Source organism: Phocoena sinus, chromosome 4 (assembly GCF_008692025.1).
Source record: "Phocoena sinus isolate mPhoSin1 chromosome 4, mPhoSin1.pri, whole genome shotgun sequence".
In the NCBI taxonomy this organism is placed as follows: Eukaryota; Metazoa; Chordata; class Mammalia; order Artiodactyla; family Phocoenidae; genus Phocoena; species Phocoena sinus.
Genome location: NC_045766.1, coordinates 74,122,703 through 74,148,495, shown reverse-complemented (window position 1 = coordinate 74,148,495; position 25,793 = coordinate 74,122,703). Strand labels below are relative to the sequence as shown.

Sequence of the window (25,793 nt, the reverse complement as noted above, 5' to 3'; positions counted from 1 at the left end):
GGCTGTGAGAATTGAGAGACATGTTGGTACAGCGTAGGTCCTAGCTGGTGCTTTCTTTGTCTTCCCTTCCTCAATCAAATCCTGCTCATCCAGCCCCAGCCCCTTCTTGAAATCCTTTGCTAAAAATGGCAAACCACTGAGCTGTGCGGACCGCAGCGAGAACAGCCATCTGAGCTACGTTAACACAAACACACAGCCAAGCAGCCCACCAGACCCGGGACCTAGGAGACTGCAGCGTGTGGCAGGACTGCTGCTGTTGTGTGGATTCAGTCTGGCCATGGAATGTAGATTCCATGGCCCTGGTCAGGCCACTCAGCAAAACTGCACCCTCACCTGGTCTAGGCTTACAACTCAGTTAACCACAGTGAGCCACAGATGGAGCCTAAGGCGCAGGTCTGGTTCACCCTGGCCCAGGACCCTTGGCTGAGCACTGCGGCTCAGGATGGGGGAAGGCAGAGACCAGCAGACATTAGCTTTTCCAGGACTCGACATACATGCATGACATGAGTGTCATCAGCCGAAACTCACCTAAGGTGCTGCTCTGGGAAGTCAGAGCGGCTGCTCTCTCAGGCCCAACAGGGGAAATGGTGACATCTGTCCTCCTTGAAGAGTCACTTCTTCCCGTCGCTGCTGTCTCAGTTTGTGGAGTGAAGTTTCCTGGAGCATCTGAAGAAGCGTGGCTCTTCCTGGGGGTCTGAACCATCACATCCTCTTTGGAGACCACTGTTGAAAAGTCCACTTGATTCTGATCAAAGGTAATATTTTCTGTGTGGGGTTGTTCAGTGTTGCTTTCTAGCCAGTGCTTTTTTACAGCAGCTGAAACAATAGGAAAATGGAGCAGTGAGGACTTGTTGGCTTCTGAAAAGAGAAGCAAACCTTCAGAAAAGGTATATGAGCAGATATATCAGGAGAAGTGGATTCAAGGAGAATGATCTCACCTTTCTTTTTTCCAACAGTAATTATTCTTGCAATCCAGGGGAAGAAATTATGAAGCAATAATACTATATAGGGTTAAATTTTATAGCAAGTGGCATAAGTGATGAAAATTGATAGAAAGAGACCAATTTGAAGTTATTGCTGATCACATGGGTCCTTGAAAAAACCCATTTTTATTTTCCCATTTGGGAAAGATATTTTTCTTTCTGCTTAGGATCGGGGGCTGTTGAGAAAGCTCTGCAGGGATGAATGAAGTCACTTCTATCTATACGAGTCAGGCAAAAATGTCCAACCATCGGACCAGTAAAGCCTGCAGGCAGAACCTACAGTTCAACTCAAAATATCATATGCACATGGTTGCACACACACACACACACACACACACACACACACACACACAATCCCAAAGGAGCAAGTTATCTTCTAGATCAGCCCTGTCCAAGAGATGTATAAAGTAAGCCACAAATGCAAGCCACATAGGTAACTTTAAATTCTGTAATAGCCACATTTTTAAAAGTAAAAAGAAACGGGTGAAATTAACTTTAATAAATATTTTATTTACTCCAACATATTCAAAATGGTACTTCAATATGTAATTGATATAAAAATTACTGAGATATTTTGCATTCTTTTTTTAGTATTAAATCTTTAAAATCCAGAGAGTATTTTGCTGGCCACACTTCAAGAGCAGGCTAGCCACATGTGGCTAGTGGCTGCTATATGGACAGTGCAATTCTAGAGCAATGGTTCTCAGCACTGTCCCCACGCTGGTCCACTCCAACCTGAAGCAGTGGCTCACTTACTGGAGTTGGAGGGGTGGTGATTATAAATTCTTCCGTAAAGAGATTCTGACACACTTTCCTAAGGGAATCATTTCCTCCCCAAGCCCCTTGAGAATTACTGTTTTCATGCTTCCTATTCTTTTTCCTGTAAGTGATAATTAACAGAAGCTTCCTAAGGAGGAGGGAGCTTCCTAGGCATCTGGGCTCCTCTGGGGCCCAGGCCCAGACAGGCAAGGTCCACAATCAGCTAGAAATGGGATGTGGAGGGGTGTTTCTGGGGCAGCCACCAAGTCCACAAGTTCAACTTGGGACTCTGGGGTTATGGACACATGTAACCTTTGTTCTTCCTCTCTGAGCTGCAAAGGCAAGCTGGCCTCCAAAGAGGAAGGGAAAGGACTTGAGGATGCCTTCCCTACCCTCTTGGTCAACTTGGCACAATGAGAGAAGTTATTCTCAAAAGAAGCCAGAAAAAAACGTGATTGTGGGGAGGCAGAAGGGACTTAAAACCCATGCTCCAAAACTGGTAAGCCATGAGCAAAGGGAAGAAACTGTATTTAGCTCTATTACAGCCTCAAGATGAGTGTGAGACTTGGCCAATGGTGAGCGTGGCTGGGCCTCTGGAAGCAGCCACGTCCCCTTCTTCAGGGAACAAAGGATGGATATCCCAAGATCCAGTCAGCTCAAGGAATTCCAGTCTTCAAAAGGAAAAGAGTGGCCACATGAAGACAGGACATGGTTAGCACTGAACCATGCTGTCTCCCTGGAGGGTTGACTAAAAATGGAAGGCAGGAAAAATGCAGTCTATAAACAAAACTAAAAGGTAGACAATAGTCCTGCAGTATCCTGAATAACCCTGCACTAACAACAACTAAAAATGCTGAAAAAAATGTTTTTTTTTTTTTAAAAAAAATACTTCTAAATGCATTGCTGAGTTGGCACACAAATCTTGCGAGGTCAAAAATGAACTGAGGGTTCGAATTCAGAGACTTGAGCTAACTCTGAAGCTGGCAGCTGCCCTGGGGCACCTGCTCAATATTTGTGACCTTGAACTTCTGTTCTGATGGCCACAGGGATGCAGGAGATGAGAGACAAAATTCTTAAGGAGGGAGTCTGCGAGGAAACTCCTATATGAAGTTAGGACCAGGGCTATACCTTGGATGTAAGGCAAATAGAAACAAACCTGCCCTGCAGAAGAGGACAGCAAGGGAATCTGGAAAAATAACTCTCACTCAAGAATTTATAACCATAAAGCTAGCCCTCACGTGAGGGTAAAGCACATAGTCACAATACCTGTGTGGTCTAAACCTCAAGCCAAGGGTGTGTTTAAAAGTGGTCCTATAGAGATTACCATACTAAGTGAAGTCAGTCAGACAGAGAAAGACAAATATCATATGATATCACTCATATGTGGCATCTGATCTTTTTTTTTTTGTCACGCCTCACAGCATGTGGGATCTTAGTTCGCTGACCAGGGATTGAACCTGCCTCCGTTGCATTGGAAGTGCAGAGTCTTAACCACTGGATCACCAGGGAAGTCCTAGAATCTAATTTTTAAAAAATAATACAAATGTACTTATTTACAAAACAAACAGTCTTACAGATATCGAAAACAAACTTATGGTTGTCAAAGGGGAAACGTATGGGGGAGGGATAAATCAGGAGCTTGGGATGAACATACACACACTACTATGTATAAGATAGGTAACCAACAAGGACAACTGTATAGCACAGGGAACTCAACCCAATATTCTGTGATAACCTATAAGAGAAAAGAATCTAAAAAAGAATGAATATATATATATGTATAACTGAATCGCTTTGCTGTACACCTGAAATTAACAACACTGTAAATCAAGTATACCCCAATAAAATTAAAATTTTTTAAAAAGTAGTCCTGAACCTTGTGAATACACTAAAAACGAGTGAATTATATACAGGCATACCTCATTTTATTGTGCCTCACAGATACTGCATCTTTTACAAATTCGAAGTTTCTGGTAACCCTGTATCAAGCAAGTCTATTGGTACCAACAGCATTGTTTTTAACTGAGATACGTACACTGTATCTTTTAGACATAATGCTATTGCATACTTAACATACTACAGTATGGTTTAAACATAACTTTTTTTTTTTTTTTGCGGTACGCGGGCCTCTCACCGCCGGGGCCCCTCCCGCCGCGGAGCACAGGCTCCGGACGAGCAGGCTTAGCAGCCATGGCCCACGGGCCCAGCCGCTCCGCGGCACGTGGGATCCTCCCAGACCGGGGCACGAACCCGCGTCCCCTGCATCAGCAGGTGGACTCTCAACCACCGCGCCACCAGGGAAGCCCTAAACATAACTTCTATATGCACTAGGAAACCAAAAATTTCGTGTGACTTGCTTTATTGTGATATTCGCTTTATTGCAGTGGTCTGGAATTGAACCCACAATATCTCTGAGGTATGCCTGTACTTTAAAAGGCTGAATTTTATGGTATATAAATTATATCTCAAAACACACACACACACACACACACACACACACACACACACACACACACACGCATATTCTGTTACTGGGGAGGAAAAGTGGTCCTGATATACAGTGCCTCTGGGTACTTGGCAGAAACAAATGTGAATTCTCTCTAGATAAACATACCTTTAATCCATTTTTATTATTTACTGATAAAATCCTAGGGAATAAGAGATCACAGTAAAAAAAAAAAATCACAAAATAAACAAGAAAAAGGCATCTGTAGGCAAAAGTCAGAAAACTAGACAAGCAAAGACTTCAACTACTAGAATTATCAAAGAATGTAAGTAAATAAAACTCCATGAAAAGAAATAAGAAGAAATTGAAAATGAGAGAAAAAGAGACTATACATAATGGCCAAAATATATGAAAGAAATCTGAATGGAAATTCTAGAATTGAAAAAATAATAATAATTAAAATTAGGAAACTTAACAGATTAGATACGGCTGAAAAGAGAATTAAGAATTACAAGACAGATGACAAGAGAATGCTGAGATGATATGAAAATACAGAAACTATGAAAAAGAGGTGAAGAGACAAGGAAGATAGAGTGAGAAAGTCCAACATATATCTAATTGGAGTTCTAGGAGGGGAAGTGAGAAAAAGGAGAAACGGCTATATTCAGAAAGGTAATGGCGGACTTCCCTGGTGGTGCAGTGGCTAAGAATCCGCCTGCCAATGCAGGGCACACGGGTTCAAGCCCTGGTCCAGGAAGATCCCACATGCCACAGAGCAGCTAAGCCCGTGCGCCACAACTACTGAGCCTGTGCTCTAGACCCCACGAGCCACAACTACTGAAGCCTGCAAGCCACAACTACTGAGCCTGCTTACCACAACTACTGAAGCCCACGTGCCTAGAGCCTGTGCTCCGCAACAAGAGAAGCCACCACAATGGGAAGCCCGAGCACAGCAATGAAGAGTAGCCCCCCTGCTCGCCACAACTAAAGTCCACACGCAGCAATGAAGACCCAACACACCCAAAAATAAATAAAATTAAATTTAAAAAAAAAAGAAAACAAGACAGCAAATCCTGGATAACAACAGCACATAAGTTGGAAGGGGATGATCAGAATCATGTTGTATTGGAGAAGGTAACTTTAAGCTGTGTCCAAAATGCACTTTAAAGTTCCTCAAGCTGACCCTAAAGAATAAAAGTGGTAGAGCTTGGAATGATATAAAATTTCCACTGAGAGAAATCAATGAACATGCCTAAAACCAAAACCAAAAAAAAATCAAACAGTAACATAAGCATGTTATTTAGAGATATGGACATAATTCCTAAAAGAATCAGTTGAAAGGGCTGAAAGTGGGAAGCAGAAAATGACAATGGTAGGAGTGGTCAGGGTTTTTATAATAGCCTTATAAAACATATTTGATCTTTAAAGCATGCATAAGTTTGATAAAAATAAAAATTAAAATTTTACAAGACAAGCCCCTGATGTCACTGGCCTGGGATTCCAAAAGAACAGTATCCCACCGCCCCCTGTTTAGCTCTGGATGTGCCTCTACTCCTTTGATTGCGTATGAACTGTTCCTCAGAAAAGGGATTAACAAACCACGCAGGATGGGGCAGGCAGTACCCCAGGCCACACTCTCTGCCGTTCAAGGTCTTGTTTGATTGTGAACATCAAGTGCTTTACACCATTCCAGGCTGTATCTCAGGAAGGACAATGAGTCAAACGCTAAAATATTTACTTTAGTCCAAGGACGAGTCCTTGCAGAAGCCCTGAGTTGTTTAGGGCTCCTGTGGTTGAATTTTTGTTTGTGGTGTGGCTCCCTATTCAGCACAGGTGTAAACCCTGAGTGGGAGAGCAATTCAGAGTAAAGTGCACAGGACTGGACAGGGACCTACCACATGCAGGGGAAGGTATCAGGGAACCTGCTCTTCCTCTTTGTGGAGAAGAGAAATTGGCCCTCGAGAAAGGAGAAGGTATGCCTCAGGCTGCGGAGCCTGGGCCAGCTGGGCAGTGAAGAGAAGAGGCTGTGTGCCACCAGACACTCAGGGGCAGCCTTGGGAGTTAGGAAGGGGTGTCCCGAGGCTCAGGAGAGGCTGGCACTCCTCACCTCATCCATCCCTCTCCCCAGGGGGTCAGAGGCGATGGCTCAAGCCCCACTCACATCCTGTGGCAACTGAGCCACACCGACCAGCCTCATACTGGAGTTTAGATGTCCCAATTTCCCAGGTGTCTTTTGAGCTGGAAATACCATCCTTCCCTCTGCACTCAGCCCCCTGTGTCAGGCCATCACTTTCCCTTGTACCATGAATGGAGATTAAATTAACAAGAGAGTTTTACTGCTCTGCCTGTTTTTTTTTTTTTTTTTCCCAAGTTGACAACTTCCACTTCTGTAATGTCTTAATGTTCCAAAACATCTGTTTGTGAACCAACATCAGGGATGCTAGCACGGCCCAGGAGTAGGATTTCCTAATTAGCAGCTGCTACAGAGTCAACTCCTCGCCACCCACCCCATGATTTGGGGTTTTTCAGCTTGCATTTTTCCTGAGCAGCGTAGTGGGTGTTTGCGGGGAGTGTGCCGTCATCCAAAGAGGCAATTTCTTCCCGGTGGCCCGGCCGCCCCCATGCAGCACCATCTACCGCTGTGAGGCCCCATGTCAAATGCCGCCAGCTACACTCTGGCTTCTGGGGCACAGTGTTGAAGCACAAGCGCTTTATTTTCGTTTCCCTCCATTTAGATTCCGATCTCCCTACCCAGTGCTAAGTGTTTTCACCTGTGTTATCTCATTTGATGCACGTGACAGCTGGTCAAGTAGGTGTCATGGCACATGGAGAGACTGAGGGGCAGAAAGATGGATTGTTCAAGGTCACAGGCTCAACAGCAGAGAGAAAAGAATCTGAACCCAGGTCCCCTTCCATCACACCCCCACTTATTCGGTGACACGGGGCCTCCAAGGCACTAACCAATGAGCAGGGCCAAAGAAAGTCTCACCAGCCTCCAAACTTCAGCCTTAAACCCCACTGCACTCCCTGTTTCTAAAGGAACGAGATGGTGCCTATCACGTGGGCTTTGGAATCGGACAGACTTGGCTTGACGGCAGCTGCATGTTATTAGCTGGAAGACGGAGCAAGAGGACTTCTAAATTAGCTTCTAACTCAGAGATGAATTTCACGGGTAATGAAAAGAATGATAACAAAGAAGTAGTGCCTGGCTGGAGAATGAATTTATGGGAGAAGAAAAGCCTGTTTTCAAAATATGAAGTTTGGGCTGATGTTATAACTTGCAGGTGGAAATGTGTGACGGGCAGTTAAGATGTGGGCTATTGATCAGGAGGAAGGACAAAGAGGTGGCAGATGAAGGGGAAAGTAGGGAGGGGTCAAGGACTGAATTGAGGGGAAAACTTAAATTTGGCGGGAGGACAAGAGCCAGTGAAAGACACACGGATGACAAGGGAAGGACAGGATGACATTAAAAGGAGGAGTCAGGAAGGCTGTGCATGCAGAGATACAGCAGAGAGAGGCCATGGACACCAGGCCTGCAAAAAGTCCAGAGATGAGTCAACCAAAGTCCCCAGGACTTTCCCGAGTGTCGCTTGGAAGATGAAAGATGGTCAGATGGCTAGGGATTGAGGTTCACAAGGGAGAGGTTCTGGAAGGTAAGACACTGACCCCTAGCTGTGGAATTCCCCATTCCTGTCCCCCCCACCCCTTGGAGCTTTCCTGGGATCCTCAACTTGGGAAACACTCTTCAGAGTGCTGTGGAGCTGGGTGCCTTGAATCTGCATGGTTGTATCTTAGAACTATGATAGCAGGTTTCTTTGTAATTTTAAAAGATTTTGCTGAAATTCAACGGCTCACACAGGGAGGGAAGAAAAGAGACTTTAAAAGATAGAGACTGTAACCCCCCCCCCGCCCCTTTCTTTTTAATCCCTTTGGTGTGATGGATGTGGAAACCACAAGAGGAGGAGGATACCGTTCACAGGAACTTTAAGGGAGAAGGAAATTAGGCTCCTATTCTCAGAGATGAACTTAAGAAATCCCACACGTTCACAATCTGCAAGGCACTTTTTACAGGATAATTTCTGGGGGGGCTAAGTTATCCTGTTAGAGCCTGACATTCTGAGTGGCAGGTAGGATAGGAATTCTTGCACCATTTTATAGAAGAAAAAACTGACTGAGGCTCAGTACTGAGGTCACTTGCCCAGAATAACCCGGAAAATAAGTGGCAGAGCAGAGACTAGAGGCCAGCTCTTTCATTCCAGTATCTTTCCTAATTAACACACCCACACGGACACCAGTATGGACCAAGAGGGAAGCTCAGCCAGCTCTTCCCAAACTAATGTATGGTGTGTGTGGCCTGCTTCGCTAGCTAGCGCCCACAGGGCTTTGCATCATTCATTCTGGGCAGAATTGAGAAATCGGCTGGGTTGTCTGTGGTGCCCCCATCCCTCTCCAGAGGCGACCTCTGTCCTTAGGGACCCCAGCAACCAACTACTCTGACCCTCACATGACAGGACTGGGGCCCAAAGGGGGTAGTAACAGTTCCGAATCCACAATGTGGTCAGTGAGTGGCATTTACAAATTTTTTTAAATGTTCACTTTCACACTCATTAGGACAGCTATTATCACAAAAGTGAAAAATAAGAAGTGTTAGCAAGGATGTGGAGAAATTGGAACCTTAGTGCTTTGCTGGTGGGAATATAAAATGATGCAGTTACTGTGGAAAACATTTTGGTGGTTCCTCAAAAACTAAGACATAGAATTACCAGATGTTCCGGCAATTCCACTGCTAGGCATATATACAAAAGAACTGACAGCAGGGAATCAGATACTTGTATACCCACGTTCATAGCAGCATTATTCACAATAGCCAAAAGGTGGAAGCAACCCAAGTGCCCGTCAACGGGTAGATGGATAAACAAAATGTGGTATATGCATACAATGGAATATTATTCAGCCTTACAAGGGAAGGAAATTCCGACACATGTTACAACATGGGTGAACCTTGAAAACATTATGGTAGGTGAAATGAGCCAAACGCAAAAGGAAAAATATTACGTAAGTCCACTTATCTGAGGTACCTAGAATAGGTAAAGTCATAGAGACAGAAAGCAGAATAGAGGTTAGCAGGGGCTGGAGGGAGGGAGGAATGGGGAATTATTACTCAATGAGTTTCTATTTGGAAAATGAAAACTTTCTGGAAATGGGTGGTGGTGATGCTTGTATAACATTGTGAACGTAATCAATGCCAGTGAACTGTACACTTAAAGTGGTAAAAATGGTAAATGTTACGTTACATATATTTTACCACAATAAAAAATGCATATATTTACTGAGCATCAACCACACACAAGACATGGTAGAATCTGCTCCAAGGAGCTTCCTGCTTCCAAGAGAGCTGAACCACGGAAATAAATCCCTGTGGTGCTGCTGGAGTGTAGGAAGTGGCCCAGCAAGGCAGAGGGGGCGCCCGGGGAGTCTGGAAGGCGCAGGTCTAAGACCAGAATCCCATGCTCCCTCCCCCAGCTGCCGCCCCCTCCTCCAAACACCCCCAGCCTTCCATAGCAGAGCCCGCATGGCCTCACTGTCTGCACCCCAGGAATCCTCCAAATAAGGGGGATTTCAGGCCAGATGGCCAGCGGCAGGATATTTTGGGGCAGGCAGGAACCTTGGGCGCTTGGGGGGAGGGTGGCTGCAATCTCACCAGAAAGGCAGCCGCCTACTCAGTTCGGCCACTCTGGGCAGTGTTTTGAAACGCTGCTGCGGATGTAATGATTCTGGGTGGAGGACATTTAGGAGCCAAATGAGTTTGTGTGAACAAAAGACTCAGCTCTCGATCTGGACTGTCCAGGGCTCTCGGGGAGTTTCGTTTCCTTCCTTGTTCTTACCCTGAAAGGAGCGGCCCCAAGAAAAAACATACACATGGAGAAGTGTTTGGACTTAAACTCCGATGATGTGATTTTTAAAAAGATTCCCCTGGAACAGCCCCTCGTAATGCAAAGCATGAAGTTTACAAGGCACATTATCCTCCCCTCCCCGTGAGAGCGTCAGCTTTTGTCTGGATGCCCATCCTCCAGGACAAAAGGCTGAGCCGTGACCCGGAGTCGGCTGACCTGGAGCCCCTGGGTCTGGGGTCAGGCTTCCAGAAAGGGAATCACCCCTGAGGGGGCCTCAGGGGCACTAAGGAAAGAGGCTGCCTATCCAGGCAGGAATGAAAGATGAAGGACCTTGGTATGACCTCATGCTCCTTGCTTTAAAAATAATTCTATAGGTTTAAGGGAAAAAAAAAGACCTTGAGAAACAGACCTAGGGTCAAAGGTCAGAAGATTCCCATTCAATTAAATAAGTAAACAAAAAGGCTTTCTGTGGGGGGCCTATACCTTGTGCCTCGGTTTTCTTTGCCCCTCTTACCCTCTGAAAAATAAACACCCATGGAGGGGCTGAAGAAGAGGCTCCTTAGCAAAGAGGCAGTTTTGAGAAAGAGGCCGAAGCAAGCAGCGCCAGAGGTGAAGGTCGGGGTTGGGGGTGGGAGCCCGGGGAGCCAGCCTCCCTGCCTCCCGCAAGGTCACCCTGACATTCGCTCACACCCAAAGAGGAAGCCTGGTGGCAGGGCTCCACCAAAGGAGGCCTGCCAGGTTAGTGAAACAATAAAGAGGCAAGGAAACAATCCTGGTTCCGAGGAGGAAGGGGGAAAGGCGTGGGAAGGGGGCAGGAAGCGCCGCTACCGGGGCGGCGGGCGAACTGAGCCAGACGCCGGTGCCTTTACACGTTCTGGGGTCCATTTACTCCACTGACTTGTGAGAAGTGGCCCAGGACTTTAAGGAAACCAGAGAAGCATCATTTGTCTGGAAAGTTTACAGCATTAGAAAATGTACACATTGGACCGATGTTGAGGCCTGGACTGGGAAGCGGAGGAAGGTGGTCGCCAAGGTCACTGCCTCTCAAGGGACGGGGGACGGAGGACGGGGGGGCGGGGGGGGGGCTCAGCGTGGGAACGCCAGGAGCCCGCAGGGGTTTAAGTAAAATCCATTTCAGAAGATACATTAAAGGTTACTGATAGCCTTTTTAAAATTAAGATTGGGAAACATGACACTCGATCCAAACATAACCAATATTTAAAAAATCAAGTTGTATGCCATAGCCAGTGAAGAAAAAAGATAAAATAGAGGGAGAAGAAAGGAAGGGGGCTGAAAAGAGAAATAAAACAAAAGGGGGAAACTTACAGAGGGAAGGAGAAATAAAGCTAGGGAGAATGTTTTTTAAAAAGATGCCCACCAGAGTAGGATAATGATTGGCTATTATTATGGCAGCCCAAATGAGGGGAGCACTTGCTCCCTGCAGGCATGTGCTCAGCATTTCACCGTCCCCGTTAATCCTCTTGGCAATCCTGGGAGGTAGGCACCACTATTATCCCTATTTTCTGGTAAGGACACTGAGGTATAGTGAGATAAGTAAATTGGCCAAGGCTGCACAGCAAACAGTAGCACTTGGTATCAACCCAGGTCTGTCTGACTCCAAAGATCAATTTAAAAAGACAGAAATAAAGAATGAAGGATAGGAAAGGAAGGAGCAAAACAAAGACAGCTTCAGAAAGGGAAACAGGAAAGGGCTGAGGAGGACCTCCTGGTGTGCTTCCAGGATGACCTCCAAGGGACTCCGGGGTCCACACTGCGGCTTCACAACCCAGATGGGGTGACACACCTTGACAGCCTAGGTCACCCACTGTCCAAATGGAATTATGTGTACTTAATTCCATCTGATTAACAAGTGATGGGATTTAGGAGGAGGAAGGAAGAAAGGGAGGAAGTGAGGATGGGAGCAAAGAAGGGAGGGAAGAGTCCACACTTATTACCTGTGAGTGAGAAAAGGCAATGAGACGAAGATGATGGAGGTTTTGAATGTGCAGTGGAGAGATTAACAGGACCATTATCAGGCAAAGGGTGGTCGGGTCTAGGGGAGGAAAGGGAGACATGTCTGCGTTTATAACCGCTATCTGTGCTGTTGAAAGTGAAGCAGGATAAACGAATGTGTCAGTGTCTGACTGGTGGCTGAAGGCTTGGAACTGGGTTTCTGCAGAGAAGAAAGAGGAGGATCTCCCCCTCAGAGAAAACAGGTGAAGCCCTGCTGTCTTCCCTCCATGCCTTCCTTCCTGCAGTCCTCCCACCTAGAGTGCCCTGCTTCCTTCCCCTTGGCCTTCTGGCGAAATCTGACTCATTTCTCACACCCAGCTCAGAGGCCACCACCTCCAGGAAGCCTTCCCAGAGACAGCTCTCTCCCTCAACACTACTGTTTTACCTTGTTATACAATTATAACTTACACGATCCCATTTCTCTGTCCCTTATGAGAGACTGTGGCTCACAGGAGATGCTCAATAAATGTTCACTTCACTGAGTTGGAGGGAGAAGGCCAAGGGCAGAGCTGTGAGGAACATCCCATTTGGTGGGAGGGGCAGAGCTGGGAAGGAGCTATTTAGCCAGTGCCAGCTGAGAGGACAAAGAGAAGGAGGCTTGAAAAAGGCCGCTGAGATTTCCTAGAATGTTCTCCCACTTTCTTCTCACCTCCTGCATCTACCTTCTCCATACAGCCCCACCTCACTTAGAGTAATGATACTGCCCGATGTGTTCCAGGGAGCATTAATGACTAAACCCATACACAGCACATGCATGTTTACAAAGTTCGTCCATGTGGATTGATTCACTTCACCCCTACAACAACACCGTGAGGTGGACACAACTGGTATTATCCTCTCCATTTTACAGATATGGAAGTTGGATCAGAGATGAAACAGCTTGCCCAAGGTCACAGTCAGTTCATTGTATTATAACTCATTACTTGCTATGTCTACATTTAAACGTGTTTTCACAGTCATAATTATATCTGCTTCTCCTCAAAAGCCTTGTTAAGGAAGCAGAATAGACATTATCATCTTCATTTTTAACATAAGGAAAGGAAGACCTAGGATGGTAGGCAGCTGCCCAGTGCTACATACCTAGAAAGCAAAGGAGTTCAGAGCAGAAGTCTCTGACCCCGTCAGAGCCCTGAGCCACCACTGGCATCTGTCTTCCCAGCTCTGCCAGCGGCATTCCGTTACCACAAGGCACAACTATACTATAAATAATTTCCTAGCAAGTCACAAGAATTCACCTACCCAGTGAGTCTGCTCCCCTTCAAGGAGGTCCCATCAAGACCACACTTATTCCAACAATGCTGTCATTGCTCGAGCTGTTTTCTAAATATCTCTGATTTTCAATGGAGCCTGCAGAGTATTCTTCTCTTGACTCTCCTGGATAACGACAATGTTTTCATCCCTTGATAAGGCGTTTAGATTATTTCGGACACAGACACAAATTCAAAGCCCAATCTAGTGACTGATGAAGGCGATCAAGATGAGTGAACCCATTTTGGATCCAGGAGGAGATTTAACTGCAAAACTTCAGCAGTGAGTCACTTGTGCCCCACACACTGGTTCTAAAGGTAGCTCCCAACCCCTTCAAACACTTTGGAGGCGTGTCAATAACCTCCAAAGGTTCTGACCTGGAGGGGAACACTCATTGGCCATAGAGGTCTAACTATGACTGATTTTCAAAGGCTTATTATTTTGGAGTCACATATACCTCATATTCTGTTTTCGTTGAATACTAATTGCTTCATGTGTGTTAACTGGGTCTCCTCAGATGATTATAGGCAAGGGCTGTGGCACTGAGTTTTTCTGACTTCAAATCTTGCTCTTTTCTCTGAAGCTAAGGAGAGAGAGAGTTCTAGAAGACCACAGGTGAAGTTGGCAGGGGTCCAGGGTGAGAGCAGACTAGGTAACAGAGGTCCTTGGAAGGTGGCCTTGAGCTCTTTGCATTCAGAACTTGTCCCCTGGCCAACGAGCCTGGAGGTGAAGGGTGCGTTGTCACCAATACAATGATCAGTATTAATAGACACTGGTTTCAGCAGAGTCGTTGTGGCCAGTATTTATAGAGCTCTCCTGCCCAGGCACCTCGCAATCTGCTCCACAGGGGATTACGACACTATATTCCCTGAGCAGGGGCATATTAATAGCCCATTTGACAGATGAGAAACCTGAAGGTGCAGAGAGGCTGAATAACCTACCAGGGTCCCACAGCTGGCCAGTGGCACTGTTAGGATTTGGACTGAGGCTATCTGACCCCCCAGCCAGGACCTCCCCACGTCTGTGACTGCAAAGCCAGGAGGCCTCTCATCCACACCTGGCAAAAGATGATCCCAGAAAGGCTCACTCATGGCATCAACAAACGTCCTGGTGGCCCCAGAGGCTACAGGAGTGACACTCATCCCCACGTTGAAGCTGCTTCCATCTCCTCCTACCACCCGGGGAAGGAAAATGGAGTGGTTATCAATACTAGCCTAACATATGGTAATCACTAGTCACGACCTTTGCCCAAAGAACAAAAATCCCACCAGATTACAACCGGGTGTCCCTCTTCCGTATCCTTGCAACTCCTTCCTCCAATGCGACCGCCTCAGTTCAGACGCCCAGGATGGCGCAGGGCCAGCTGGAGAGCTTGACCTTGGCCTCTGCCCTCTTCTCATCACCCGTCTTCCTCCCTGGTCTTCGTCTCCCAACTTATCAAAGACATCGAGCACAAACTTGTCAAATCCATCTCCTTGCCTCCAGCAGCCCAGCTCCCTCCCAGCCCAGAGAGGCGGGGCCTGCTGTTATTCAGGGTCTCCATTGAGTTGAGAGCCTCCCCTCCAGCGCTCCCAGCAACTCCAGGAACTGGGAACACAGAGCCTTGCCTGCTTCCTACACCATCCGACCTCCCAGCTTTCCTCACACTCACATGGCATGAAGTTCACGTACCCCAAACCAAAATATAGCTCAAAAACAACGTGTGCATTTTGTATAGCCTTGCCGGCTCCTTAAGAGATCTTTGTACCAGGAGCCCTCGACCACGCGGTGGTGCAGGTGCTTCTGCAGTAGTACTCGGGCAGTGGTGGCCACAGGCTGGACAGGGCCTGTGCTGGGCGCTAGGGCACAGAGTGGGATAAGATCTACTGCTTCCTCCCAAGGAGCTGCAGGTCCAGTGGGCTCACAAGTGCACGTTCAGAGCCACTGCGCGGCCCTTCCCTGTCCCTCACACAGGCTCCGAAAGCTCCTGGACCTCAAGCTGGGGAGCCTGGTGTTGAACCTCCTCACATTTTATACCAGCATCAGGGAAGTCGAGAGGTGTTCACAGGATAAAGATGGGCCCTCTCAGAAAGGGAGCTTTTAGCATGGGATGGACCATCATTTCATAAAGAAATGGAGGCCCGGAGGGAAGTGATAGGCCCAAAGTCACATGGTGACTAAATGGCAGAGCTAAAACTTGACCCCGGACCTTTTGGACCAGTTTTCACCTCTAGCCACTCCAGTTGCTGGAGCACCATTTCTACCCCCAACTACAGCTCTGTCACTGTGATGGTTGTGAAACTGCTTCACCGGTTTCTAGAACCTTTCCAGAATACCTATGTCTATGAGCTGCAGCCATCACATCATTCGTTGGATGCATCTGGATTTGTCAGATAATCTCCCAATCTAAGGGGACCTCACATCTTGCATCGCACCCTGAACAAAGAATCAAAAGTTTCTGAGCACAAAGTGAAATTACTGACTTCGGCTGGGAATCAACCAGGGTAGATGGGGCAAAAGAGTGAGAGCCCTAAAACGAAATGGAGAGTCTTCTTTTTCCTCCTGATTTTGGACATAAGCCTATCATTTAATGAATAAAGATGGATCTTCTAAGGTCCTTTCTAATCCTGAGGATGTAGGATTTTCTGAACGTAAAGAGAATTCTCAAAGCGTTCTTATAGACCCCAAACAAAACACTAATTTTGCCCAGTACTCCACAATTTAAGGGATCAATTATTGCCAGTGAAATGACTCTAATTTAGAAAGATGCAAAGTCCCTGTGGCATTCTCTTGCCCCATCCCCAATTCTGTATCCTAGTTCCTTCTAAAATACTGTATTTCCCTTCCGCCTGGTCACTTAGCCAAGCACTGTGCTAGGCTACCTCCCTTCCCAGATGCAGGCTCCCTGGACACAGCGTGGTGGACAGCTTGCCAGCCTGTTCTGGAGGGACCCGCTTCCCTCAGCAGCGTCCACCAAACTTCCTGCTTGTCAGATGCCCTGCACAGTCAGTCACCCACAGAAACATCTTCTCCTCAACTTGCTGGTGAAAGTATAATCTGGTACGATTCAAAGGGGCCATTTGGTAGTACTGCCAAGGATCTTAAAATTGTCCACACCCAGGAATTAACATTCAGCAAATAATCAGATATAAATACAAAAATCTTTGCACAAAGATACTTAGTCACAGCATATTTATGACAATGAAAAACTGAAAACAGTCTACATATCCAATAAAGAAATAGCTAGAAAAAGCGACCATAGACTGGAATAATATCTATTCTGGAAATTCATACGGCTATACACATGGATTGATAGGTAGAGAGATAAATGGATAGATATAGTTAGATAAATTTATATTCCATGTAAATGAGAAATAATAACAATTGCTAATATTTTAATACACTTCTAGTAGTTGGAATATGGGAGATAATTTATTTGTTGCTTTTACTTCTCTATAACTTCCAAATGTTATATAATAAACATATATTAACTCTTATAATCAGGAAAAAAGAAAAACATTTAAAAAGGAAAGACAACCATGCAGCTTGGAAGTACCGAATGCTAGCACTTTATCCTGAGCCTAAGTTAAAAATGTCACCTCACGGCCTCACTGTTGACTGACGGCAAGCAGGCATCTCTGGCCTGAGGGTCCCTGCTCTGGCAGGGGAAACAAACGTCAGGGAGGAGGGGCCCCTGCTGATGAGGGAGAAGCATCCTCACCCTCTGACAGCTCCTGGGCGAACAAGGGAAGCGGGAACACAAGAAGCAAGAGGCGAACACTCCCGAAACATGCATCAAAACCCCTGTCTCCAGAGACCCCGCCACAGCAGCTCCCCAGCCACAGACCCGACCACACCACACCCCACAGCAAGGATGCAGGGCTCCAACAGCAGCCCTCTGCCCTCTCCCTCCCTGGAGAAGGTCCACTGTCCTACTGCACTGGGGGGTAAAGCAGGAGGGAGGTGTTGGCTTGCCGACCCTGTGTTTTGCTGATCCAGGAATGTGTGGACAGCTCTGTCACAGAGACAGTACTGCAAGCATGTCGTCCCTCTTCCCACCTCCCACTCTCACACGTGAAGCAATCGTTTATTCCACAAATCCCATGAGTATTTACAACGTGTCAGGCCCTCAACTAGCCCTGGCTTCCCTCTATTCTCCACATCACTCCTCTGCTTAACACCCCTCCTGGGGCCTAGAAGACGGTCTGCCCTCCTCACCGCCTTCTCCTGGTCCCACATGACCCAGTCACCGCAGCCTTCCTTCTCTCCATCCTGAAACATGCAAGCTCCTTCCAGCCTTGGGGCATTTGCGCTGGCTGCTCCCTCTGCCGGCAAGGCTGGTTCCACTAGAGCCCAGGGACACCCTGTGCCTCGTCTCCAGGACAGGAAGGAGCTGGGCATGTAGAAACAACATTCTGGTGGGTTAGGACGGGAGTGGAGTGAGAAGAGGCCAGAGAGCTAGCAGGCTCAGACCTGCTGACCTTGTGTGATTTTATCTCAGCACAACGGCAAAGCCGTCGGAGGGTGTTCAGCCCAAGAGTGAGGTGACCTGAATTACATTTTAAGAAGCACACTCTGGCTCCTGTGACCATGAAGTAGAGGGAGAGCATGAGTGGATGCAGAGAGAACAGAAAAAAGCAGCGGAGATGAAGAGGGCAGATTCGGGATATATTCTGGAAACAGAAGCAACTGGAGTAACCACACACACACACACACACACACACACACACACGCACACATGCGCACACAAAGATGTAGAGGGTGAGGACAAAAAGCATGGAGGGTGGCTTTTAGGCTTCTCCTTTAAGTAACTAGGTGGATGGTGTTGCCAATTCCTGACATGGGAGGATCCGGGAGTCAACAATGGGTTTGGGGGTGGGAATCAAGGGTTCTAGGTCTCTGACTTTTTTCCTCTTTCACGTCACTGTTAAACTTTGCCCAGGGAGACCAACGTCTGCCATCTCCCACACAGTAAACAGGCTTCTTCCTGCTCTCCTAAAGGCTCCCACAAGTTCTCAGAATGAAAGCCAGGGGCCTGCCCTCAGCCTCATTCTCCCCATCCCCCTCTTCCTTTCAACTGGGACAGTACGCAGATGAGACAAGACCCAGCACATACACCTTAGCTTACCCGTTCCTTCACAGGCCATCGCCTTTTTTTCAACATCTTTATTGGAGTATAATTGCTTTACAATGGTGTGTTAGTTGCTGCTGTATAACAAAGTGAATCATCTATACATATACATCCATCCCCATTCTCCTCCCTCTTGAGCCTCCCTCCCACCCTCCCTATCCCACCCCTCTAGGCCGTCACAAAGCATGGAGCTGATCTCCCTGTGCTATGCGGCTGCTTCCCACTAGCTATCTATTTGACATTTGGTAGTGTATATATGTCCGTGCCGCTCTCTCACTACGTCCCAGCTTACCCCTCCCCCTCCCCGTGTCCTCAAGTCCATTCTCTACTTCGGCGTCTTTATTCCTGTCCTGCCCCTAGGACCGTTGCCTCTTATGCATACACTGTGCACTAACTCTAATCACCTGCCCGCCCACAGCCTGCCCCCAAGCTGCCAGGCCCTCACGGGCCCCTCAGGCCGGCCTGACCCCTTGCCCGGCACTGCTTCTTCCTCACCATCTATGCTGGATGTTCTCCACCCAGTCAGAGCTGGCTGCCTCTTCTCCCGTGATGTTCCCTGCTGCTGGGGCTCACCCTCCAGGCTGAATCAGCCCTGACCTTGTCCGAGTTCAGTTCTGCATTCTCAACTGGCCAAGGAAGGCTTCACTGGGACAGGCTGCAGTGTTTATGGTGAAGGCACCTCAACTGGCGCAAATCAGCTCCTCTCCATCCACTGCGCCCCCATTACGCCTGCAGCCAGGCGGTCACTGGGTCCTCCTGCCTGGGCCCTTGCATCGCTCCCTTTCAATTTCCACTCCCCTACATTCTCGTCCTGCCCTGTTTTCACCCTTTTCCTCCCAGGGTGTCGATATACTGCCCACCAGCACTCTGATATCTCTGAAATTACTGCTGGGCTGTAGTAAGGGCAGATCTCTATGTGATTCATCCATGAGGCTCCAGCACCAAGCACAATGAACACTGAACAAGAAAACGATACTGCTCCTTTCTCACGAGCCCTCAGGGGCTCCTCAACGCGCATGAGACAAACACAGACGCCTTCCCAATCTGACCCAATCCTCCTTTCTAGTCCCGTCTAATGACTCCAGTTACGCTGGAGCCTAACTGGTCTCCCCAAGTCCTCTCCCCCCAACTTCCTGGCTGTTAACCTGCATTTAAAACATCTCGAGCGTTTCAACATTTGGGATTTTGCTGATGTCCATACCCGCCTCTCTGTCTATCCACAGCCAAGCAACTCTTTCCTTCTCCCCAACGTGTCTCCCTGGGCTGCCGGCCCCATCCGTCTCTCCATCTTTGCGTGACTGCAGCCCCTCCATCCACACCATTCCTTGGGTCATGGGTCAGTATGATCTCGTGACACTTGTTCATCGATGAATCACTCGTGCATCATCATTTCACTTTTTAGACATTTGGATCTCGTGCTCCAACAAGACTGCATGTTCCCTGGGGGCACGGCAGACTTGCACCTCACCCTCCCTGTCACCTGGCACAGCTCCTCACACAGAGAAAGAGCTCTGTACATATTTTCTGATTTACAGATCAGTCAAACGTGATGCAGACTGAGTCATGTACCACACTCCAACAAAAGAAAAGAGAGAAGACAGGACAGAAACATCTTCGTTTCTATCTGCTCGAGATGCACGATGAGTGGGTAGAAGAGGGCACAGAAGATAAAAAGGAAACAATTTTACAGCCTCTGAATAGGGAACCATTTGACGTCTCCTCCTACTGAATAAGTACTCATAACACTTCCTCAGAATACCAGCCCTGTTCCCAGGAGAGCCCATTGAGAACATCACCAATTCATTTCAGTTTGGTTGCTAATGAATGTAGCTACCTCTGGCATCAATAACCATATGGATTGGCATAGAAACAGGGCGTAATTCACAATCTCCAAATAAAATACCATCTTACACATGTAGAAAGACTTGCAGTCCCATCTTCGTTTATAAGATCTCTCCTCTGCAGGTTGTCCCCACTACTACTGCCACCCCCTCATTCTGTCTCTCATCCCAATCCTACAGTCCTTACTCTTGAAAAAAGGGCAAGAGCAAGGATCTGAGGAAGAGAGGAAGAAGAACGATGCACTGGAGAGGATCTTAGAGATCTAGGCAACTCTCACCCCATTTAACCCATGAGAAAACTGAGGCTGCATGATACTGTGGAACGAGCAAACGGATTTGGTCAAATCGATTTAAATTCCTCCTCCTCTGTTTACCATCTGATCTAACATCAACCAGGCTTCAGTTCCCACGACTGTAAAAGGGCAGTGATATCCCTCACAGGGTTGTTTTGAGGGTTAAATGGGACGAGGAATAAGTTTCAACCACACAGGTGCTCAAAGGCTAGAAGTCAAAGAGGGAGCAAAACTGATCTCCTCCCCTGTTGCTTCCTTCCTTAGGATTCTTGAAGGGGGGCACATTTATTGCAGCTGAAACCTCCCGTTCACACAAAAGGGGGTGGGGACAGAGGGCAGCCACTGAAGGAGGCAATAAGGGCTCAGAGACTTCAACTGCCATCTGTGCTTTGCTTTCTTTCTGAGCAGCCCTGAGACAACAGGCCAATTCTGAGCACACCGTTTTCAGCCAGCTGGGCAGGGCTGCTGGAAGGCAGAGGGGATCACTGGGAGGGCAGAGGCTCCTTCCCCAGCTGTCCAGGACTAGGGGTGCAGTAACTGGCTAGCTGGGCAGCAAACACCTTTCATTTTTACCCTACCCACACCATTCAAGCTCTCCGGCAGGAAACAGCTGTTCAGCATTTGCAAGCATGAAGTTAAAAGGACGTGGCTTTTATACACACACGGGCCAGGATGAGTCCCTTTCCCCACATCCCTCCTTCTATTTGGGGCACCCTCCATCAAAGCAAGAGGGCTTCTCAGAAATCGCCACCACCACCGCCGCCAGCCTCGGCCAGGACATGCCCAGAGGAAAGCTCCCTCTCGTGCCAGGGGGCTGCCTCCTGTTCGGCCCAGGTCTTCACTGCACTGTGTAAGGATTCCCCCTCAGCTAAAGCTAATGACAAGTTGGCCCACAAAGTTACAGCAACTCAGGGGACAGCTATGTAACAGCCCAGAAGGGGCTGGGCTGACGGCACTTCCTTACTCCAGGGAGCGGCATTTTTCTCAGATTATTATTCCTTGGTCTGGCTGCTCAGCTCGTTAGCGTCATTTCCCCTTTGGGTGGGAAATGCTTATCCTTCTGCACTGATTTTCATTATGACTTAGGCCTCCTCTTCCCCACCCCCGCGCTCATCTGCGGATCTCACGAGCGAAAGCGTGGACCTGTGAAGTACGAAAGTCAAAGCCGTAATCCACTTAAGCACGCAGAACGGTTGGCTTCACAAACCCTGAGGTGTTAAAAAACAAAAACAGCAAGAAAAAAGGAACCCTCGGAAGGACTTGGCATCCTCTCTATCTACCGCCACTGGCTGAAACACCAGCAACAAGTTAGCTTAACGGCCCGCGGGTGACAGGTGGGTGCAAAAGCTTAACAAAGGCCAAACAAGGGGGGGCAGTGCTGCCATCCAGGGACTTGAGGTCTAAGGCAGGCAAACAACCCACAGACAGAACGCAAGCACGGTTACTCAACAGTGAGAACCTTGAACCCTGCCAGGAGCTTAAGGGGCTAGAAATGGCCCCAGGGAAGAAAAGGACATTCTCTGGTCCCTGCTGTTGACATCATATTTGGAAGCCCAGGCCACGAGGACCAAGCACTGACCACCAGCATCTCTGCAACACAAGGGGCTACAGGCAGTTTCCCCAACGATCAAACGAAGCACCTTATTTGTTAAGACTCAGGGCTCATAACCAGCAGCAGCAAGCACCTCCCCAAACATTAAAAGATTGGTGCAGAGCCTGGGTGGCCATCTGTCAGGGGTGCTGAGAGGGCAGATAACCACATGGGACGCTGTGTGGACCAGAGGGCTTCCGGAGGCCCCTGCAGTGTTGAGACTTGGCTGCCTTGGGAAATAACTGATTGCACCTTGTGATACAGGGTGGCCGATCAAAAAGGGTCCAGAGAAAATTTCAGAGGTTATGAGGAAACATGGACTCCCTGAAATCACTTGATGCTGACTTTCTTGTTCATTGTTTCTTTTTCCCTCTAAGTGACGTTATGTGGGCCACCACCAGAAAAGCAGCACAGGTCCTGCCTGAATCCTAAGCCATGTTGGTAGCTTCCAGAAGTTTTCAACAGGTAATCAATTTCCTCTTTTCTCATCTCACCTTCCTAACATCCTACCTGAGATCTCGCCTTAGCTCAGGTGAAGTGCAGACACTCCTTGGGTGGTGTCTGTGCACAGTGCGGGGGAGGGGGTGGCGGTCCCAGGGGAGATCCTCTAAGGTAAGAGAAGTTCTGGACAACCCCAGCTCCTGCCTACCTGCTCTCTGGGACTCTCAAGTGCATTCCTCCAGAGCCTCACGCACCTGAAACCTCCATTGCTCTCACCTCCCCTAATGAATCTTTGTAACCGGGAAGGTTGCAAAGCCAAGATTAGCAGTTACCTGCCACACCTGTGAGGAAGTGTGGCTCACATATGGCGTTGGTGGGGAGAGGGGTGTCTGTGACCAGCAAGGGAGATCAGCCCCAACTCTTACCTGCTGAGTCCCTAAGCCAACTGCCTCCACTGTCTCTCTCCCTGTGACACCTAGCTGTGATGTGTGGGGATTCTCAGCCACAAGAGAAGGAGGGAGACTCCTGTACCAGCCTCATCCAGCCAGGCCCCCCGCAAGTCAGCAGCACTCCCACCCCTCCACTAACAAGATCAGGCCCTACAGCTAAGGAAGCCTGACTTCTAGCCAGAGAAACTGCTTTTAGCTCCTGAGATGGCCTCAGTCCCCTGCACTCCACTTCCCATCTAGAAGATGCACAAGTGTCTGTACAGTATCCTTTGGTTACTCTTGTAGTATGAGAAAGCCAGGAAATACTGTCTTTTATGTTTTTGGTTCCTTCCTGTGGAACTTAAAATGATGGATGTTGTAAGTCACCTAGAGTTGCAGTCATGGTGACTGTTTCTCTCGTAGGTCTGGAAGCTTCTTTCCCCTCTCTCTTCCCTTACAGCTCCTCAGTGTCTCAATCTTGTGCCAGTGAGGGAGAAGTTCACGAGGACAAGGCATTTGCAATGACGGGATTACTAGTGAATGTGGAATTGAGTTTTTACTGGAGGAGCTGATGGTTTTTTTTTTTTTAAGCTTTTGTCTTACTTAATTAGAGGAAGCACCCCTAGGTGCAACGAAGCAAGCTAATTCCTATCCCAGAAAGTTTGTGTGATGTGAGAGACTTAAATGAAGTATCCATTAGAAAGATGAAATCTTCTCAGCCTTCACCTAAACTCCAAGACAATACCTACTGTTTCAAGTGACCTGGCTTCTCCGGACAACCCGTGAGAACGTATGCCTTGTGTCACTCACAGGAAGGCAGTGGCTTACACCACCGCATTGCTGGCTTTGTTCAAAGCACTTTCCACTTATTTTTACTTTCATTTTGTCACATCATCACCAGGAGGCTGGGAAGAGCAGGGATCATTACTTCCATTTCACAGATGGACAGACTGAGATCAAAACAGGTGACATCCCCAAGGTCACAATGGTATTACAGTTGGAATTCCACTCAGTCCTTAGCATTTCTTGCAGACCCAAAGAAGGAATTGAATAAAAAGGTCCGGAGGAGAGAGGGCAGGTCCCTCTGAGTCGACAGGCGGGGGCTGTGCATGGAGCACCAGCTCATGGGGAAAGGAAAGGGGAGGAAAGGCTCGGGGACAGCCCTGTGGCAGCGTCTGCCTTGCTGGGCTTCACCTTGGAGCCCCATCTCCACACAGTTCCTGGAGTCTCTCCGCTTTAGAGAGAGCCAGCAGAGTGTTTGGTTTCCAACTACATCCTTTGTCCTTTACAAATATCCTCAGGGCTAGAACCCTTTAAAAAAAAATCAGTTATTTAAATTTGAAAGTCAGGCTCTGTACCAGAAGAGGCCTATTTCTGTATCTATAGGAGAAGAATGGGATTGGGGAATGGACCCGTCGGACGTTATCACCTCCGAAGTGGGAGAGGTGCTTTCTAAAGGTGTGGATTTTTTAAAAATTTATTTCTTTTAAGGTAGGTGTATACGGGGTCCGGGGTACACCATGAGAGATAAGTTTTCTTCCCAGGGGATGGGGGGGAGAACAGGATGGTCACACCCCCAAGTCCAGCCACCCGCGAAAGCGGCTAGGAAACCACTCTCCCAGCTCGCTGCCCTCCCGCCCGCCCCCCCCGCGCTGGGTCCCAGCGCGCCCCGGGGAAGCGGAGCCCCCTCCGGGGTCGAGCGGCGCCGGGGCCTAGGGCGGGGGATGCGGCCCCGGGCGCGCCCACGCCCCCAGCCCGAGGCTCGCGCGGCGCCAGTCCCCGGCTCTCACTCACCCGCGCTCCTGCCTCCGGGGGCCCGGCCCGAGGGTCCCAGCCGCGTCGCGGCGCCCGGCGCAGGGGTCGTCTGGCGGTGGCCGGGGGGCGCGGGCCCGTGGCGCTCCGGGGGCGGCGGCAGCTCGCGCTCGGGGCCGGGCTCGGGCGACCCCGCCGGCCCCGCGCCTCCCGGAGAGGGCGGCTGGCCCCGCGTCCCGGGAGCGGCCGGCGGCAGCAGCAGCAGCAGCAGCGGCAGCAGCAGCAGCAGGAGCGGAGGCGGCGGCGAGGCCATGGTGGCGGCGCCCGCCCGCGCTCACATGCCCGGCGCGCGGGGCGGGCGCGGGTGCGAGGGAAGCGAGCGGCGGGTGCTGCCCGGGGCCGGGGAAGTGAGCGAAGTGAGGCTGAGAGCGCGGTCCCCGCCTCAAAAGTTGTGGGGAGCCGCAGGAGGGAGGCCGGGGGCCGGGCGGGCGCGGCGGAGGCGGCCCCGGCGCCGCTACATGCTGATTAGCCCGGGCGGGTCGCGGGGCGGGCGGCTCCTCCTCGGGTTGACATCACCGGCCGAGCGCGGCCGGGCCGGGGGCGGGGAGAGGGCAGGAAGGGGGCGGGGGCCGGGCCCGCGAGCGCCGGTCTGGGACCGCGGGGGGAGGTCCTCGGAGCCGGCAACCTCGGGCACACACACACACACACAGACACAGACACACACACACACGCCGCCCCCTCACACCCCCCGCCCCCAATTAGTATTGCCCTGCCATGTGCAGAAAATTTAGAAAACCGGAGTCTTCCGAATCTGGAACCAGAATTTCCCAACTCCTTAAATGCACAGTCCATGGGTGAAAAGCAGGTGCTGGGGAACATAATTAGCACCAGCTAGATCATACAAAGCGCTTTGCTATGCGAGAGAAGTGGAACCTGGGGCCCTGTTCCCCACCCTTACTAATCTGACACTCCCTGCACCTCTCCCACCACCTCT

General features: G+C 49.0%; 1 protein-coding gene across 4 annotated transcripts in view; it reads right to left on the bottom strand.

Annotated features, from left to right (window-relative positions):
- HEG1 (heart development protein with EGF like domains 1) overlaps positions 1-25,284 on the bottom strand; it is an 82,124-nt gene extending 56,840 nt beyond the window's left edge. For 2 of the 4 annotated variants that reach the window (XM_032630125.1, XM_032630127.1), the window contains exons 1-2: positions 24,842-25,283; positions 529-816 (exon numbers count right to left, since the gene is read on the bottom strand). In XM_032630125.1, the coding sequence (XP_032486016.1) occupies positions 529-816; positions 24,842-25,112 (559 nt within the window). In that variant the 5' untranslated portion in view covers positions 25,113-25,283. Of the gene's footprint in view, positions 1-528; positions 817-24,841 lie in introns of all 4 variants that reach the window. The other 2 variants (XM_032630124.1, XM_032630126.1) reach the window with 2 other exon arrangements.
- Between the last annotated feature and the right edge of the window lie 509 nt (positions 25,285-25,793).